We start from the raw sequence: 20035 nt of genomic DNA, 5'->3' as shown, positions 1-20035 counted from the left end.
GATGATATTCAACCTGAAATATCTGATATAAAAGTTCTGTAGTGGTTATACTGTATCATCTGGAAAATGGTCACAAGGTTGAATCAAATATGATTAGAACAGAGATTCAGTGTACCAATTTATTCTATCCTATCCTTCTTGTCCGTCTAGGACAGGTTGAGTCCGTCTAGGACTCAACCTGTGGCATATTAATACGTTATTAATAAGTGGCACATATTAAGTGGCATAAAAAGGCGAACCGGCTGCATTAATATGCAGCTGGTTCGCCACTCTGCTGTCATGAATATCTCCTAAGGGCGATTCATGACTACATCCATGTGTGTTCAGGGGCCGGTTTGCCTGCTTGCGGAAGGAAAACCCCCAGATAAACTGGGGGGGGGGGGGACCCCTGCTGCCCATGCCCAAGACCAGTTAACTTGGCTATGGCTGATGAAGATCCTTAAGCTCCTCACATTGTCAACGGGAATCGAACCTAGGTCACTCCTTCCCCAGGCATATGGTTGCAAAGCACATAGTCATTAGCAAACCATGCAGACTGTACCAATTTATAGAATGGTAAACAAAATACTGAGAATTACAGAATAATTTTCTTACTGAGTATTTGAGGAAAGGTTTATGGAAGTAGACTCTACAAAGGAGTATGAAAAATTGTTGAAAGGAACACTGAAAACGCGATGTGGGTTTATGTCACAGGACCAAGATCAAATTTTTACCTTATGAGTTGAGAAATCATTTAACGATTATTGCTTAAGCTGGCTGATCACAAAAATGCATATGGCAAGCTACCATGAGGTTCAAAGTAGTAAATCACTACATGAATTTTCTTATATACAGTTTACAAATTTCTTATATCATAGTTTACAAATAATTTGCAAATTGGCAGTCAGAATAAAATAATGTATCAGAAGGATACAGATGCAACATCAAACAGAGTTATATGCTATTTTCACTATTACTTATAATCTATATGAACTACATCATTAAGTATTAAAACTGATGTACAAATAAGACATTAAGCTCAGATCTCCATTCTCTGCAAAATCTGCTTTTAGTACATTCCAAAAAATGCCTGTCTTGAAACCATCACACCTTGGTGGAGTCTAAAATTATAATCAGAATCCTTCGATGGCAGACCTTATCAAAGACTACTTGGCAAACTGCTGTCTACCATCCACACTTTATAACTAGGTCTCTCAGATTATTCACTATCTAATGATAAAGGATATTCTCTCTTTTCAGATTTCCTCTAATGCAGGTGTTAACCAGGGCTCTGTTACATCATCTGTCCTCTTAATCATACGTAAATGACTTCCTCTCAATTACCTCTAACCCTATTAATAAATTTGCCAATGATAGTAGTCCCCAGTTTTCTCAACCATATGACAAATCTTGTGAAGGCATCCCAACATCCCAAGTGTCAAGATCAACAAGGAGTGTCCTTAACACTGATCTCCCTACCACCAATCAATGGACTGATTGACAACTTAATCATCTTCAGTGCTTCCAAAACACAATTTGTCTTTCTTTCTTTCTCATGAAAGTGATCTTTATTCTTTGTCTTATTCTTTCATAATATTTAGTTCAACAGTCAAAGCCAGATCTTCATCCTTGGCATAATACTTACCTCTAGCCTTTCATGACACAAACACTTCAACTTCTATAGCATCCACAGCATCCAAAAAATTTGGCATCCTTTTCTCCAAATATGCAACTTTTTACCAATCCAGCTACTAATTCTGTACAAAGCTCAAATCCACCTAATTTTAGAATACTGCTCTTGCATTTGGTATGATACACCAAAATCTTTTTATAAAGAGGACAGTTCAAATAACTGATGATCCCTTTTTCTCTCTCTCTCTGTATTACATATTTTCTATAGATATTTCAACTGGTGTTGTTCAGTAGAACATCCATTGTTCCCCGATTTCCAGTAACTTACAATGACATAAGCAACAACTGCCAAACATCTATTTACATATCAAATGTGAACTGACCAAACCTGATACTCCCATTAATCTTTTATTCCATCTGCTTCTATTCCACAGAATACACTTTCCGAATGACTACATTCACCTTCTTTAGATTCCTTAATCTCTACACTCATCAGTTTGTTATAGGTTCTACAACCTCTCTTGTGATGTTACTATACATTATAAAAAAACTGTCCAATGACCTTATAAATATGCCTGGCAGACAGAGATGCTGATTTTTTTTTGTCATTGTTTGTGAAATACTTAGTGGGTCTGCTTTAAGGTTCATGGAAAACTCATTGCGGAGAAAATTCATCAAGAGAAAAAATTCACAGAAACATTATTCACTAGAAAATTGAAATGATATTGCATTGATACCAATATATGAAAAGTAAATGCAGTGCAAGATAAATTTCACAACATATAGTTTTTTATGGTATTTATGTATTATTTGTTTAGATTTTAATTATATTTTCATTCTTTTACAATGAAAGTAATATATTATTGATCGGTGAGTTCCTTAATTTCTGTTTCGTCTTAAAAAATTTGTAAATATTTTTTATTACTTAAATACTGCAGGTTCTGATGATGGAATATTAATATTTACAAAACTGGAATAGGTATAGGGAGAAAGGGCATCATATTTAAGAATATTTATTCTGCGAACCTTTCTTTATATTTCTGTGCACTTAGACACCCATCCAGATGTGATATATATATGAAGATGGTCTGAAAAGTTCTCAGCCCAACAATGAAAAAACGAATTTATAATTTCAAATTTATTTTTATTTTTCAACATAATCTCCCTCAAAACTAATACATTTATTCGAGCAATGCCCAAGCACCATTATCCCATCCCTGTAGTGATTCCTCAGTAAGATCTGCAAAATACCCCTATACAACTGCAATCACCTCTTGATTCGAAGAAAAACTCTGACCAGAGAGGAAGAGTTTTAGTTTTGGGAAGAGACAGAAGTCAGAGGAAGCCAAGTCTGGGAAATAGGGTGGATGTTCCAATAACTCTGCAGATCCCTTAATTTTCCCATTGCCAAAACACCTTTGTGGGCAGGTGCATTGTCCTGATGAAAGATGATTTTTTCCGCTGTAAACTGGGTTCTTTTCTCACTAATGCCTTTAGCATCCCAAAACATTGATGCTACAGCCTTTCCTGCTGATAGAACCAACTTTGTCTTCTTTGGCGCTGAACAACTGGCTTCTGTCCACTGTTTTGACTGTGTTTGGATTCTGGTGTGTAATGGTGAATGCAAGTCTCATCCATAGTAATAAATTGATGCCCAAAATCAATTTTATTCTTGTTAAAATGTTCCAAGCACTGTTCAGAAATTCTCATACGAGTTTTGGATCTGCTGTGAGCAAGTGCGGCACCCATCTTTCGCAAAGCTTTTTCATTTGCAATTCTTCATGCACTCTGACTTGCCAGTCATCCAATACCATATTGTGCACTTGATCAATGATTTCTGGTGTTGTTACACTTTTTGGACATCCTTCACGTGGATCATCTTCAAGGCTGGTATGGTCACATTTAAACACGGCAACCCATTTCTTAATTGTAGAAAATGAAGGAGAAGAGTGCCCATAAACTTATACGAACTTCGAATGAATTTCTTTTGCCGTTAAACCTTCTTTTACAAAGAATTTTATAACCACACGATACACGTTTGCTTCACATAGCTGTATAAAACCTACTTGATCGAATGACTTGCAATTTCACATGGATGCTTATGACAGATGTAGAAACTCAGGAAAAAAAAAAAACATCTTGCAATAGTGTTGCCATATATGGTCGAGGTCAAAAACTTTTCAGACCACTCTTGTATATATGTTTAGAATTTATTTATTGCAATTAATACATATATTTTGGATTTTGTTAATACATGAAAAACTCCTAAACCCAGGAACTTGTGAAGCAAGAACTGCCTATATTTTGGAACCTTCAACCGACTTTAAATGACAATACTTGTCATGTTTTCCATCACTACATTGTAATCAAAACTTGTCACATATAACACTAAAAGTCACACACATGTGACTTTTATTGTCATATACTATTATATTTCTGTATTTGTTACTTTTGTAATTATTTTGTAAAATAATTTCATAAGTATTAAGTACATATTTAAGTCATTGTATGTGGTACTGTAATTCACACATACCCATTAATGAGGTAAGAAAATTTTAAATTATCCTGTTCACAAAAAACTAATAAGGAGCTAAAAATGAAGGCCAAATGTGCATGTTATATTAAATTATACTTGTCACAAAGTTATATTAGTGGTTAGTCCTTTACCCAAGTATAATCAAACAATGTTTGTATGTTAGGTATCTTCACAACTAGGCTACTTGTATATAAAGGCTGCTGATTTCACATCTATTGCCTCAGTAATCCATAATGCAAAACATGTTTAATTTAGGATTTGCATATTGTCATGCATGAATTATGGGAAGGATAACTACCCAGACTGGTTTGACCTATACTGAGGTCTCATCAGTGGGAGCCAGAAAAACTTCAAGGTTGAATGACAATATGCAAATTCATATTAGCAAAAGTCATATACTGTATATATGGAAAAATATACGACTTCTGCAAAAATTCATTTGACCTTAGTATCTTTCTGGGTCTGGTTCCCACTGATGAGACTGCAGTAAAGAGGTAGGTAGTAACCCTTCACATATTTCATAGCAACATACATAGACATGTATGTTGCTATGTAATATGTGAAGACAGAACATTGCATTATGGGATGCGCTAGGAAATTACAAAAATGTAATTTCATGGAAATTACAATTTACTTTGTAATTAAGTAAAAAAAAAACTTTATAGTGCATAGCACATGCTGTAACATATGTAAAGAATGTGCATGTTGGAGTTAAGAATTATTTGCTGTTGTGATTTATAGTAATGCTATTTTTCAGTTTAATATCACAATTTGATATTATATCCCAACATAACATGTCATGGTATCAGTTACAATTAGCAAAGGATCTGAACAAAGGTTATGCAGTTGTAAACAGAAATGTTGAATAACTAAACTTTAGGATTCACAGTAGAAAAGGCAATTGCTACCTCCATTTAAGGTAGAGAACAGTGTCAGATCCAAGGTAACATGTATACTATGGAATTACAATGCCTGTTAGTTGTTTATCTGCTTCCTAGCTAGGAAACAGCAGCCATAAATAACAGTAAGAGCATATGATGGTCACACCACAATTATAATGAAATCAACAGAACAATCAAGATTTTAAGATTACTAAAGGACAACACAACATGTTAATAATTGATAGACACTACACTTCATCTAAAGAAAAGAGGATGTTGCTAAACAAAACATCAGGACTGATAATATTAAAAAAAGAAATCTGGCCACACAAATTGGGGTTTCGATGCATTGAGACACTACCAAAAATTCATAAACACATTGAGTTAATAGCAACTAACCAAGATACCCAACATACAAGTCAGCTAAATGTACTATCAAAAGAAATAGAAAACAACATCCAAAACATATACCTAAACAAAACGGACACATAACTCTGACATCAAATGCATCATCATCATCATCAAATTCCTGCCATGTACCCTCAAGGGGTGTACAGGATATGACAGTACTACATGAAAAAATTACATCATTACTAACTTCCTATCTACAATTTTCCTCCAAATCAGTCTGTTACTTATCAAGACTCCAACATTATCAGATCTTATATTGCTATCATCTAAGGCACTTTGTACCGTATCAATAAACCTATATCTTGGTCTTCCGCTGGGTCGTTTTCCTGCCAACCTGGCAGAGAACACTTGTTTTGCTAATCTTTCCTTCCCATTCTATTTAAATGACCATACCACTGAGATTAGCTCTGCTAACGCATTCCTGGATGCTGACAATATCAAGTTCTTTCCTAATATCCTCATTTTTAATATGATATTGCCATTGATGCCATCTGTTCATGCCTCGAATCTTTCTCAGGACTCTCATATCTGCGGTCTCTAGTCTTTGGTCAAGTGTTTTACTTCTGACCCAGCTCTCAGATCCATAAGTTAAAACTGGTTTGAACACTGTCTTGTATACAGCTAATTTAGTGTTCCGACTAATTTCTCTCTTACTCTATATGAATTTATTCAATTGACTTCCCACCATACCAGCTTTGCTGATTCTGTTGTCTATTTCTATATTTAATTTACCATCTTCAGTAAAAATCTTGCCTAAGTAGCTGAAATGTTTTACTTGCTACACAGGTTCTCCATTCACAACACATTTGACATTATCAATGATTCTGCCTATTTTCATTGTCTTTGTCTTTTTATTGCTGACCTTCATACCATATCTATTACAACAGCTATTCAATTTAGTCAGAGAATCTTGCAGACTTGTAGCAGATTTATTTAGAAGTATAACATTGTCCACATAAAGAAAAGACATTAACATTTCCAATTCTGATATCACGTTTAATACCACTTTCCTTCATAATGTGATCCATATAATGAATAACAGAGGGGATAATGTACATCCTTGTCTCACACCAGATTTAACATTAAACCATCTTCCTGTATTTCCTTCAATTCTAACTGCTGACTTACAACTCAAATAAAGACTAAGTATTGCTTGATATAATGCCCCATTGACACCATATAACTGCAGCGTATTGAATAGCTTCTCTCTTGGCACCTTGTCATATGCCTTTTCCAAATCGACAAAACTTAAATACAGATCTTTGTTATATTCCCAGGCTTTCTCGACTTTCTGATCCTGACAGCCTCTATTTGGCCTGAATCCAGCTTGTTCTTCACCAAGCTTTTCTTCCACAATTCTTCTCAATCGTTTCTCAAGTATACTTGCATAGATCTTGCCAGGAACACTCAGTAGGGAAATACCTCTGTAATTCTAACATTCAGTTTTATTTCCCTTTTTATATATGGGTACTATGAGAGCTCTACTCCAATCATCGGGAATTCGTCCCTCTGTCCAGGCCTTCTGAACTATGCAGTGCAGCCACTGTAAGACTTTTATACCACCATACTTCAGCATTTCTGGTCAAATATCATCTACTCCTGCTGCCTTTCCACATTTCAAGCCTTTGATGGCTTTTTCTACTTCAAGTATGGATATGTATTCCTGACTGCATGCCTGGTCAGTGTTTTTTTATCACTGTGCTGTCATCACTACTTGTTTCATTTAGCAGTTTTTCAAAGTAATTACTCCATACTTCAAGGATATCGTTTTCTCCTGTTTTCATGTCACCTTTATCATCTCTAACTCCTTTTACAGCACTCTTTCCTCCATTCCTAAGCTTCTTCAACAACCTCCAGAATATTTTGCCACCTTCTTGATATTTATTTTCTATATTCTTGCCAAAATCCTCCCATGACTTTTGTTTAGCTAGTTTTACACACTGTTTAGCTTTCTTACATTTGTCTCTGTATTCTGTAAGAGTAAAAGCTGACTTATTTGCCAGGAACTTTTGATATGCTTTCTTCTTTTCCTTCACTGCCTCTTTAACTTCCTGTGTCCATCAGGGAGTTCTGATTTTTTTATCCTTGCACACAACCTCACCACATGCCTCTCTGACAGAATCAATGTTTTTTCTTCAGAGTTTGCCACTGAATCTCCAAGGCTTGATTCCTGTTCTCAAACTCTTTCATTTTCTTTTCAATAAGCTTTCTGTATTTTAGTCTACAGTTCACATCTGAGAGCTGCTCAACTTTTATTCGCTTTAAAACTTTCTTACATGTTATTCTTTTCAATATGAAATTCAATTTTATCCTGCTCAAGACTAAATAATGATCATTTCCAATTTCAAATCCTCTGTACACTCTGGTGTCCTGCACCAGGGAGAAAACATCACTATCAACAATAACATAGTCAATGAGACTTTTCTTATTCCTAGCCTCTTCTCTCCATGTGAATTTGTGCACATTTTTATGTTGGAACATGGTGTTAGTAATAACCAGTCCACGTCCTGAGCAGAAATCCAACAGATATTTGCCATTATTATTAGCTTTGCTCTTTTCACCAAATTTTCCGAAAATATTTTTGTATGTCTCACAATCATTTCCTACTCTGCTATTTAGATCCCCAACAAGGACCAACTTTTCCTTTTTCACTGTGTCAGTTGCTTTTTCTAAAGTGTCAAAAAATTCCTCCACTTCTACCTTAGTAGAACCTTCTGTGGGACCATAGGCACAAATAAGTCTCATTGTCCAGTTCCCCATTCTCATATTTGCCCACATTACTCTACTTGAGACTGACTGCCATTCAAGAAGATTAGCCTTGTATTTTGTGTTGAATACTATGGCTACTCCTTCTTTTCCTTGATTGTCATTGCCTGAATATAACATTTTGTATTTATTGCTCAGAAAGATCTCACCAGTTTTGGTCTTTTTTGTTTCAGTCACCCCTATTATGTCGATCTGGTACTTATCTAATTCCTCAGCTAGCTCCATTTCTTTGCCATTCAGGTTTCTTATGTTGATAGTACTGATCTTTAACTCTGGTGATGTTGAGTTGGGGTTTGTTTTCAGATCTGTTCCAATAGTTGACTTTTCGCTGTTCGCCCTGGTTAAAACAACGGGGGCCTTGTTTAACTGGGCGACGCCCCAGCCGGCATGAAATTTTGTCATGTTGTACCATCATTTTTTATTTTGGTTTAACCAATAAGAATACAATTTGGTTGGCTAAATCCCCAATTGCCAGCCCATCCTCGTTCGTTCAGTATCAAAGTAGATACCCAACAGGGTGCACCACGAGAAGGTGAGGATTGGACATTAGGTCAGAAGCCCTGGTCGGTTCTCCGCATTCCTTTAAAGGCTATGTGGAGGTCTCCTCACAGTTATACAGCTTGACCCTTAAGCACCCCCACAAATGCTTATTTGTGGGGTGCTTAAGACATCAAATGCTTATTTACTAATGTATTCAATAGTGATAAAGCATCATCATTTTTTTGAAGATTTAACTAAAACGAGTGTACCAGATATTATGATAGTGGAATACACTTAAGATTTTATGAATAGTTTCCTATAAATAAATTTCTTTCAAACTAGTCTGTTATTTGTCAGCTCTACATTTCAATCTCCTACAGCATACTTCTAACTGCATCAAATAGCATATATCATATATCTTAGGTCTTCTCCAGATGTTTTTGTCATTTTTACTTCTATTATTAGTTTTGTATAATTTGTCTCCCAATCTGTTTTAAGAATGGCCATAGTATCTTAGCTTTGCTCTGCTCTACATATTCTTGAATATTAATTAAGTCAACTTCTTTCTGAATATTATAATTTTTAATAATGTTCTGCCACTGATGCCATCTGAACATTCTCCTAATTTTTGATTCATTTCACTTCCATACATAATTGGGTAATAAGCAATTTAAATCAATATCTAATGGTCTTAGAGGAAATACTCACAGCAATTGTTTCCGTGGTTTTTTCCTTGGTGAAGCTTCCACAGTTGGTACTGTTAATTTGTTACTAGAATTACTCACATCTGAACCTAAAACATAATGAAATGGCCAAATTAGTATACAGAAGTATTTCATGTAAAACATTTTCATATAATATGTTTGATATTTTTGGATTTTTTTCCTCAACTTGTAGTACTTAAGTCATTTAAAAAGTTTCATAATTAAAGGCATAATTTGTTTAACTAATATTGCTTGATTTCAAAGATTTGGTTCAATACTATCTGAGATGATGGAAATGAGAGGAATTTTCTAAGCCTTTATCAGGCAAAACAGCCCCCCCCCCCTTTTTAAAATCTCAAGCATATCATCACAGATCACGGGGATATTATTATTATTTTGATGATGATTTAACACCTCCAGGGAGTCCAAAGATTCACCGAGGGAGAGTGTGCCAACAGCATCGAATGATTGTCCCCTTCCAACTACTAACCGCACTCAAACTTACTTAACTGAGCCATTAGTAGCAGAGGCTCTACCAATCGACCAACCTTTGCCGGCATATAGTTGATCTTCAACTCTATTCAATACATACATATTGATCAAGTTATTAAAATATGGAAAACAACAATAAAACAAGGTGTTCGGTTAACCCAGAAGAACTGCTTTCAATAAAATGCTATATGTATATGATCAGATTATACTACAAGACAATGAAGATGACCTTCAAAAATCAGCTTATGAATTGAACAAAATAAGACAACAATGAAATGAAAATTTTCGCAAAAGAAAACAAAATTCATAGTATTTAAAGGTAGAGCCCATATTAGATCAAAAATAGTAATAGAAGATAAAATAACAGAAACAGGTGACACAGTTTAATAAACATGTTACCTTAAACAAGCAACCTTAATAAACATATTAGATATGTTTATTAAGCAACCTTAATAAACATATCTAAAAGAACAAAGATATAGATGAAAAAAATAAAGAAATTTCAAAAAATCTGTGAAACAATTAAAAGGACACTGAATAAAAAAGAGAAATCAAACTTAAAATTTACAAAGTAATGGTCACTCCCACTCTGTTATATAGTTCAAAAATATGGACTGTTAAAAAGAAATAACAAAGTTGTTGAAAGTTTTTTTCACTTGATTATAAATTAAATTAAAGAAGCCAAAAATTACATTATTGTTTAATCCTTTATGTGTAAGCAAACAAAGACTACAAGAATTATCTTTATGACTAGGTTACTTGTGTATAGAAGCTAGTGACTTCACATTAATTGCTTTATTAAAACAATCCACTATGTCTAATAATGGACTTTGGACTCTCACAGGCCATGCCAGCTCTTATATCAAAAACAGTCTTGACTTTAAAGACAAAATAAACTGTATAATAACAAGATTATGGTTTCTTTTGATGTAGTTTTCATATTTATCAATATACCACTATAAGAGACTCTTCAGTTTTTACAATCTCCACTCCCACTCTATTATATAGTTCAAAAATATGGACTGATAAAAAGAAAGATCAAAGTTGTTGAAAGCTTTTTTTCACTTGATTATAAATTAAATTAAAGATGCCAAAATTCATATTCTTGTTTAATCCTTTATCCAAGTGTAAGCAAACGAAGTCTGTGCAAGAATTAGACAGGTCAGCCTTACAGTGTTATTAGCAGGGATCCAACAAAAAGTCAAACCAATAAATTATTACACAATGTACAATTGCAGGATACCACCATTATTGAAAAGTTAATTCATCACACCCATCTGCCTTGTCCCTTTTGTTAGATGAACTCAATAAAATTAAAAGGAATGTGATATGTAATGGATACAACAAATCTACCATTAAAAAAATTATTGATAGTTTCATCCTTCTATCAGACTAAATCTGATGTGAAAAAAATTTCAATACCAGACCTTAAAGGAATCACAGAACAAATAGCAAGGATTCTTCATAAATTCAATCTATACACTTCCTTCAAACATGCTCGGAAACTGTCTTCCTTCCTACCATCTACAAAGATAAGTTACTACTTCTTTCCTTACTAGATGTCTATTAAGTACCCTCCACCTATCTCCTATTCTTTTTGGCTGTAATTCATCTGTTATCATCAGCAATACCCCTCCCTCCCATCCCACCTTGTTCTTCCCTGAAAATACTAAACTCTTCATATTCTATCCCTGTAACTACATCATCTGCTGTCAGCCAAGTCTCACTAATGCATATAACTTTGGAGAGGTTGCATTAACCAATGACAAAAACTCTTCCTTCTTGTTCCTGATATTTCTGGCATTAGCATATAGAAACTGCAGCATCTCTCTTTAGATCTCCAGCCACTTTAACTTCCTGAACTGACTATCCTATTCAATATTTTTGCTTGAGAGACTAGAATCCACACTTGGTCATTCTCACACTCGCTTATCTCGTGGGTGCCTTCCACACATTCACCCTAATATTTTAGTTTTCCTGAATTTGCGCTTCAGCATGTTCGATGAACAAAGCTCTCTCGATTAAATGGTTAATACCATAACCATTTAACTGCAGTTTGTCAGCTTTATACAAATCATTCTTTGTCAAAACAGGCAATAGGTCCACAAACTCTGCATCACTCCTTCTGTATAACATGTATATTGATTCATTTGCTATCAATACCCTCCTCCTCAATTAGTCTCTATCATAGCACAGCAGGAAACTTACAATCTTCACTTTATTGCTCTTTCTTTCATCCAACAACTTCACATCCTCTCTCATAGAGTACCTCTCACCTCTTAGATCAGTAGTGCAATCCATGACAATTAGTTCTTTTGCCTTACCTTTTTGCATCCAGATAGCATGACTAATATCATTCATATCTAATTATAAAGTGGTCTGAAAGCTAATCTCTTAATGAGTTAAATGGTTAATAGAGTTAATATAATTAAGTTATAGATATCTCCTGGGAAATGATTATGTGCAAACTGAAAATAGATAGCTGATTTTAATTTAGTTTCAGACCATCCCCACTCCAACAATTTAAGTTAACAGTTAAACTATTTAGTATTAAGAAAGTAATTATTTAAGTTACATAATATGCAATTACATTACGAGGTGTGGCTATTAAATAACGAGACTGGTTGCAAAAATGTGATTTATTATTATAATTGTACAACTTAATTGTTATCACCTTCAACATACTCCCCTCCTCTATCTATACATTGTTGCATACGAATTTTCCATTGTTGGAAGCAGTGCTGCAAGTCATCAGGTGTTATCTGCTTCAGTAATGTTGCCGTTTTCTCCTTTACCTCATCCACTAACTGAAAATGGGTGCCCTTCAATGAGGGATTTCAACTCTGGAAAAAGGCAAAAGTCGTATGGAGCTAAGTCTGGTTAGTAAGGTCGATGGTCCAACACTGGGATCTTATCAGCCAGATACTGCTTCACAGACAGTGCACTGTGGGCTGGAGCGTTGTCCTTCCACAGATCAGGTCTCTTCTTCCTCATTCGTTCTCTCAGCTTGGCCAGAACCACAAGGTAATAATGATGGTTAACTGTCTGACCCTCTGATACCCATTCAATCATTACCACGCCATTGATATTAAAAAAAAAAAAAAACGATCAGCATTATCCGTTTTGACTTGCTCATTCTTGATTTTTTCATTCTCGGTGACGAGGGAGTTTTCCAGTGCATCGATTGTCTCTTTGTTTCTGGATCGTACTGGAAAATCCATGCCTCATCACATGTGATGATCTTCTTCTGCAAGTCTGGCTTCGCTGTCAGCCGTTTCATGATGTCAGTGCAAATTTGTTTCCGGACGTCTTTCTGCTCCCGACAAGTTTTTGGAACCATTTTGGCACAGACTTTGTTCATATTCAATTGCACAAGCAAAATTTGTGGTACAGTCTCCTTATCAATGTGCACCATGTCTTCTATCATCCAAATGATTAATCAGCAATCGTTGTGGACAATTTCATTAATTTTAGAAACTTTGTTTGGTTGCTGCCGTGATCAGGGCGACCCGGTTGTTCATCATCTTCAACATTTTCTCAACCTTCAGCGAAGCGTTTGTGCCATTCAAACATTTGCGCATGTGACATTCCATTATTACCGTATACACCTCAAACAACAGTTTCAAATACTCAGTCAACGATTTCTTCAATTTCACAAGGAATTTGAGATTAATGCAGTGCTTGAGTTTTAACGTTAGACATTATTCCAGCAAAGTGACTTCACACGTTTCTTTTATAACTGCCTACCGACTAACTACGAGTGACAGTGAACAATGCTTATCTCAACTGCTTCTAGAACCTTCAAGTTCATTCACAGCACAAGCGCATCCCACTGCTACGAGTACATGATTCCCAGCGCATCTTGTCTTGTTATTTAATAGCCACACCTCGTACATAATGCAATTACATTAGCAAAAGGAATAACACAAAATGGTGCACTTGATATGACATATCCAATAATTTACACTTGACCTTAGAGTTTCCCAAAATGGATTTTGCACTGTTTGAGCTTCCTTAAAGTGTTCATCAACTGCATCTTTCCTAGAAGAGGAAGTATGGTTAACATAAACATCGTGAGTGATAATCTTCTCAGAGTTATTATTTGGGATTTTCTATGAGTTTTTTATTGTAGTTTGAGGCAAAGAGTTTGCTAGAACATTTTAGTCTCCAGGTACTTAACTCCTCAGATTAAACTCTTGAGCTTCCAATGTTCACCTGATAATCATTTGATTCTTATCTTTAAAAGTTGTTTAGAAAAGATAATGGCAAACGATTTCAGCCAATTTGAATATCTTGACCATAAAAAGCAAATCGTTGAATCATTGCTAATTTCTACTCTTCTATCATGCAATAATTCTTTTCTGAAGTAATAAGTTGAAGTGTTGATATAACACACTAGTCTTAAATGCTCTATATCTGCAATAAAATTCAATGATGCATCTGTGGAGATGATAGGTTTTTTTAGCTTAGGATGCATCAAATTAAACATTTTCTTGGTATAAACTGAATATTTTTTAAAGGCTAATAAGAATATTAATAAATAGAAAACTTATAAACATATTTTAGATAGAATTTCAACATTCCTACAAAGAACCTAATTTGTTTAATAATCTTCAGAGCAGGAAGAGAAGAGACAACATGCAGATTATCTGGGACAGGTTTCATTTCTTTTTGCCAAATAAGATGATCTATATATTAAAACCTCCTTCAAGAAAAACTCACATTTTGAAGTTTCTGACCTGAGTTTTGCTTAATTTAACTTCCCGACTTTAGAGTAAATCAATAAAATAATACTCTTTCTTTTAAGGTTACGCAGTGATTAGCATTCATATCGAAGAATTTAGGGACACAAAACGCACGTGTTGAAATGATTATTTTACTAATTATTAATAAAATAACAATTGACGTTTTGACCCCTGCATCGAGGTCATTATCAGAAGGATACATGTGTATAGGAACCAAGCTACATGCTGTTGAACTCTGTAAAGGTAAATTAAATCTATGTTGTTAACTAATATTTTTCTTAGCCTGACCTCTAGTGATAAAAAATAAAAATTAATAAAATAAAATAACTAAAAACTACAATAAACTCTGCTAAAGTCCTCATGTACTAAGATTCTTCTAGAATTGTACATTTCATATTGTTGTACTACGATTTTCTTCTGGATTTGTACAGATTACTATTGAATGTTGCGGGAAAAATAAAAAATATAAAAAATAAAATAAAATAAACAAAAACTACAATAAACTCTGCTAAAGTCTTCATGTACTAAGATTCTTCTCCTGGAATTGTACAATTCATATTGTTATACTACGATTTTCTTCTGGATCTGTACAGGTTGTTATTGAATGTTCTGGGGGAGGGGGGACAAAAAAAAAACACCTTCATTAAGTCTTCTTTATTGAGATTTTTCTCTGTGGTTGCTATGAAGGTTGCAGATGGGTCCTCCACATTTTTGGAATGGTTAGACCATCATTTTTATTCAAATTTGGATTATGTTTGAGCATTTCACATGCCTCTTTGAATTTCCTCTTGAACCAGGTTTTGGTGCGATGTAGGGACTTGGTACCTTTCCAATCAATTCTGTGGTATGTTTGGTCAGAAAGGCCGGTTTTTCCAAAATGGAGGTATTTAATATGTCGTTTGTGTTCATCCTTCCTGAATGGGATGGTTCGCCCTGTTTCCCTATGTATGGTATCTTACATGTGCATTGTATTTTGTAAACCCCTGGGTGGGCTAGGTGTGGCAGAGGATCCTTGGCTGAACTGAGTAGGCGTCTTCATTTTGTCGGGAGTTTAAAGGTGGTTTTGATGTATTTGTGTAGTATTCTGTCTATTATTTTGGAAATGCCTCTAACATATGGTATGGCAAAAGCATTCTTGAAATTTTTTTTTGTTTTTAGTGGTATCTCTGTGGAGGATCTTGTGAATGGTTTTTTTATGTATCCATTTTTTATAAAGATATGGTTGATGATCTCGTATTCCTGGTTAAGAGCTTATTCATTTGAACAGATAGGTTGAGCTCTGTGCTTAAGGGTGCTTATGATCCCTAGTTTTTGTGTTGGGTGGTGATAAGAAGTTTTGTGTATGTAACGGTGTTAAATTGTATAAAATATCTTTTTATAAGTCTTATTATGTTTTTAATATCCTTTAAACTTTACTTATACTTATCCTTATCTCTTTTGTACTTAAACCTTCTTAAATCAAAATCCTGGCTGGCTCGCCATTGTTAAATTGTAAAATCTTTCCAATATCTTTCTTCTACAATATTTCTCTATATTATAAACTTTATCTCCTTAACTCAAAATAATCTCTAGGCTGAATTACTAATAAGAGTAAAGCTGTTGGTTTGTGGGACAAAGGAATTACTAATGGAAGATACCTATTCCTTTGTCTCAGTACTGGTTCTAATTCCTTATTCGGATTCAGGAAAAATTTAATTTTATCTGCGCCACCCCGAATCCTAGATTAACGAAGCTTGTATGATCAAGGAACCATAACACAGCATTCAATCTTATTAAACTATAATTCTCTTTTCTGCAATCGTAGCCTATCTATTATCATACCTCCCGCTATGGTTCGTAAATTTTATGAGCAAGTGCAATAGAACAAAATTTAGGCAAGGCAGCAGTTAAACTCAAAACAAAACATTTAATTCAAAAGACATATCATACACTTTTATAGTACTAAATTGAATATGCATTCTAAAATAGATAATGAATGAGCACTTAGTTTACAATTTCTTAATCTCCCTCATGGATTGCATTCAAATAATCTCACTAATGGTATCTAAATATACACTTGATATATCACTCTTAACCTTCAATTCTGTGTACATTATTTAACAGACCTATTCAAGTTTGCTCCACATGCTCTCAACAAAATTATCTCATACAAAACACTCATTACATCTCTATCATTTAGGAATTACGTTCTAGACACCACGGGCTGTTTCACTATATCCTATACAAATTCTCAATTTTACTCAATAAAATAATGAAACAATTTCTAGAGTCTTTCCTAGTATTCACAAACATTCTTCTTAAACAATTTCACTTGTAAGAGAGCATACATTAGAGCATACTGTACATTACCAATTGCTGGGTTGTTACTTGGCCTCATCACTAATTTCGTCTGGATATTCACCTTTGATTTCAAGTTCACTCTGCATATTCTAAGGTATTCTTCATGGATTCTCTCTGCATTTTACATCAGGATATCTCTGCAAGCATCGGTGCTTTTCGTCTGCTGGGCTGACCACTGACTTTCGAGTCAGTGGTCAGCCCATGTGGAGGCTCCACACACATCAGCACGATAGCAAGACGCATGAGATCCAGAACCTACGAGACCATCTGAGAGCACGGGAACCAGAGAACAGGAGCAAGGCCCGATTTTCAGCGCTGCATGCCCTTTTAAACTCCGCGCCAACCATTCATACTATGTCATCAATTTCTCCTTCCAATATCTTTAGCGTCATCCCACGTCACCAAGTACTCAAGTGCCCCACACAGAATCCTCATGCAATCTATGGAGTGTATGAGGGGGGGGGGGAGGCAGCGTGCTAACAAAAGATATACCTGTACTCCGTTGCATGTGTTACAGACTTCGGCCATGTTCGCATAATAGGATTATCTCTCTTTTCCAGCAACTGTTAAGTACTTACAAAACAGTAAGGTTTAAGCAACTTAATAATTCACAAAACTTTACAATATAAGACACAATTAAAATTGAAGGATTTACTAACATTTTAGTAACATTTGGTTAATTTACAAGTGCTCAGTAAGGTGATATATCAATATTTATTTCTAAACTTTAAGGCCCATGTTAAGTCTGTATGAAACATAAATTACTTTAATTCAAGTTTCATTCAGAACTTAACACCGGCCTGTGTGTGTGTGGGGGTTTGCGGTAGACTGAAAAGGAGAGGCAGCCTGAGGGAAGACGTCTGATGAGTGTGTCTAGGAATGGAAGAGAGTTGTTTTTTTCCATTTCAATGGTGAATTGGATGCGTTTGTGTTGTTTGTTCAGGTGGCTGAGGAATGTATTTAGTGCTTCGCCGCCATGGGGCCAAATAGCGAAAATATCGTCTATGTATCTGAGCCAAATTTTGGGCTTTAGGCACGCCGACTCTAGAGCTCGTTGCTCAAAGTCATCATCAAATTCCTGACATGTACCCTCAAGTGGTGTACAGGATATGATAGTACTACATGAAAAATTTACATCATTACTAACTTCCTATCTACAATTATCCTCCAAATCAGTCTGTTACTTGTCAAGACTCCAACATTATCAGATCTTATATTTCTATCGTCCAATACTTTGTACCATATCAATCCACCTATATCTTGGTCTTCCTCTGGGTCGTTTTCCTGCCAACCTGGCAGAGAACACTTGTTTTGCTAATCTTTCCTCTCCCATTCTATTTAAATGACCATACCACCTGAGATTAGCTCTGCTAATGCATTCCTGGTTGCTGACAATGTCAAGTTCTTTCCTAATATCCTCATTTTTAATATGATATTGCCATTGATGCCATCTGTTCATGCCTCGAATCTTTCTCAGGACTCTCATATCTGCGGTCTCTAGTCTTTGGTCAAGTGTTTTACTTCTGACCCAGCTCTCAGATACATAAGTTAAAACTGGTTTGAACACTGTCTTGTATACAGCTAATTTAGTGTTCCGAATAATTTCTCTCTTATTCCATATGAATTTATTCAGTTGACTTCCTACCATACCAGCTTTATTGATTCTGTTGCCTATTTCCATAATTAATTTACCATCTTCACTAAAAATCGTGCCTAAGTAGCTGAAATGTTTTACTTGTTCCACAGGTTCCCCATTCACAACACAGTTGACATTTTTAACAATTCTACCTATTTTCATTGTCTTTGTCTTTTTAATGCTGACCTTCATACCATATCTATTACAACAGTTATTCAATTTAGTCAGGGAATCTTGCACACTTGTAGCGGATTTATTTAGAAGTATAACATCGTCCGCATAAAGCAAAGAGCCGACATTAACATCTCCAATTCTGATATCACGTTTAATACCACTTTCCTTCATAATGTGATCCTACATCCTTGTCCCACACCAGATTTAACATTAAACCATCTTTCTTTACTTCCTTCAATTCTAACTGCTGATATAATGCCCCATTGACACCATATAACTGTAGCGTATTGAATAGCTTCTCTCTTGGCACCTTGTCATATGCCCTTTACAGATCGACAAAACTTAAATACAGATCTTTGTTATATTCCCATGATTTCTCAACTATTTGTCGTAAAGTGAAGATCTGCTTCTGACAGCTTCTATTTGGCCTGAATCCAGCTTGTTCTTCACCAAGCTTTTCTTCCACAATTCTTCTCAACCGTTTCTCAAGTATACTTGCATAAATCTTGCCAGGAACACTCAGTATACTTGAGTGTATACATAAATCTTGCCAGGAACCTCTGTAATTTTCACATTGTTTTATTTCCCTTTTTATATGTGGGTACTATTAGAGTTCTACTCTAATCATCGGGAATTCGTCCCTCTGTCCAGGCTTTCTGAACTATGCAGTGTAGCCACTATAACTTTTATACCAGCATACTTCAGCATTTCTGGTCAAATATCATCTACTCCTGCTACCTTTCCACATTTCAAGCCTTTGATGGCTTTTTCTACTTCAAGTATGAATATGTATTCTTGACTGTATGCCTGTCGATTGTTTTTTACCACTGTGCTATCACTGCTGGTTTCATTTAGCAATTTTTCGAAATAATTACTCCATACTTCAAGGATATCTTTTTCTTCCATTTTCATATCACCTTTATTATTATTATTATGATTACATCACACCTCCAGGGTGTCCAAAGACTCATCGAGGGAGGGCATCTACTCTACAACTCTTTGTCTCACTACTCCACCAACTTCCACCACTAGTACTTTCACAGACATTCACAAACATCCATGCCCAAGGTGGGATTCGAACCAGCAGCCTTCTGGCTGGAGAGCAGATACGCTAACCACTCGGCCAACCAGGCCAGCTTTATCATCTCTAACTCCTTTTACAGCATTCTTTCCTCCATTTCTAAGCTTCTTCAACAACCTCCAGAATATCTTACCACCTTCTTGATATTTATTTTCTATTTTCTTGCCAAAGTCCTCCC

The 20035-nt window shown here is 35.2% G+C and overlaps 1 protein-coding gene across 4 annotated transcripts in view; it reads right to left on the bottom strand.

The window, feature by feature from the left end:
* Nucleotides 1-20035, bottom strand: part of Sap130 (Sin3A-associated protein 130) — a 474798-nt gene that overhangs the window by 119652 nt on the left and 335111 nt on the right. For all 4 annotated transcript variants that reach the window (XM_090411834.1, XM_090411836.1, XM_090411835.1 and 1 more), the window contains one exon: nt 9394-9478. In XM_090411834.1, coding sequence (XP_090267960.1) covers nt 9394-9478 — 85 coding nt within the window. The remainder of the gene's footprint in view (nt 1-9393; nt 9479-20035) is intronic.

Source organism: Typopeltis vanoorti, chromosome 22, assembly GCF_054136105.1.
Source record: "Typopeltis vanoorti isolate ZY-2024b chromosome 22, IOZ_Tvanoo_1.0, whole genome shotgun sequence".
NCBI lineage: Eukaryota > Metazoa > Arthropoda > Arachnida > Uropygi > Thelyphonidae > Typopeltis > Typopeltis vanoorti.
This window is presented reverse-complemented; position numbering and strand designations above follow the sequence as displayed.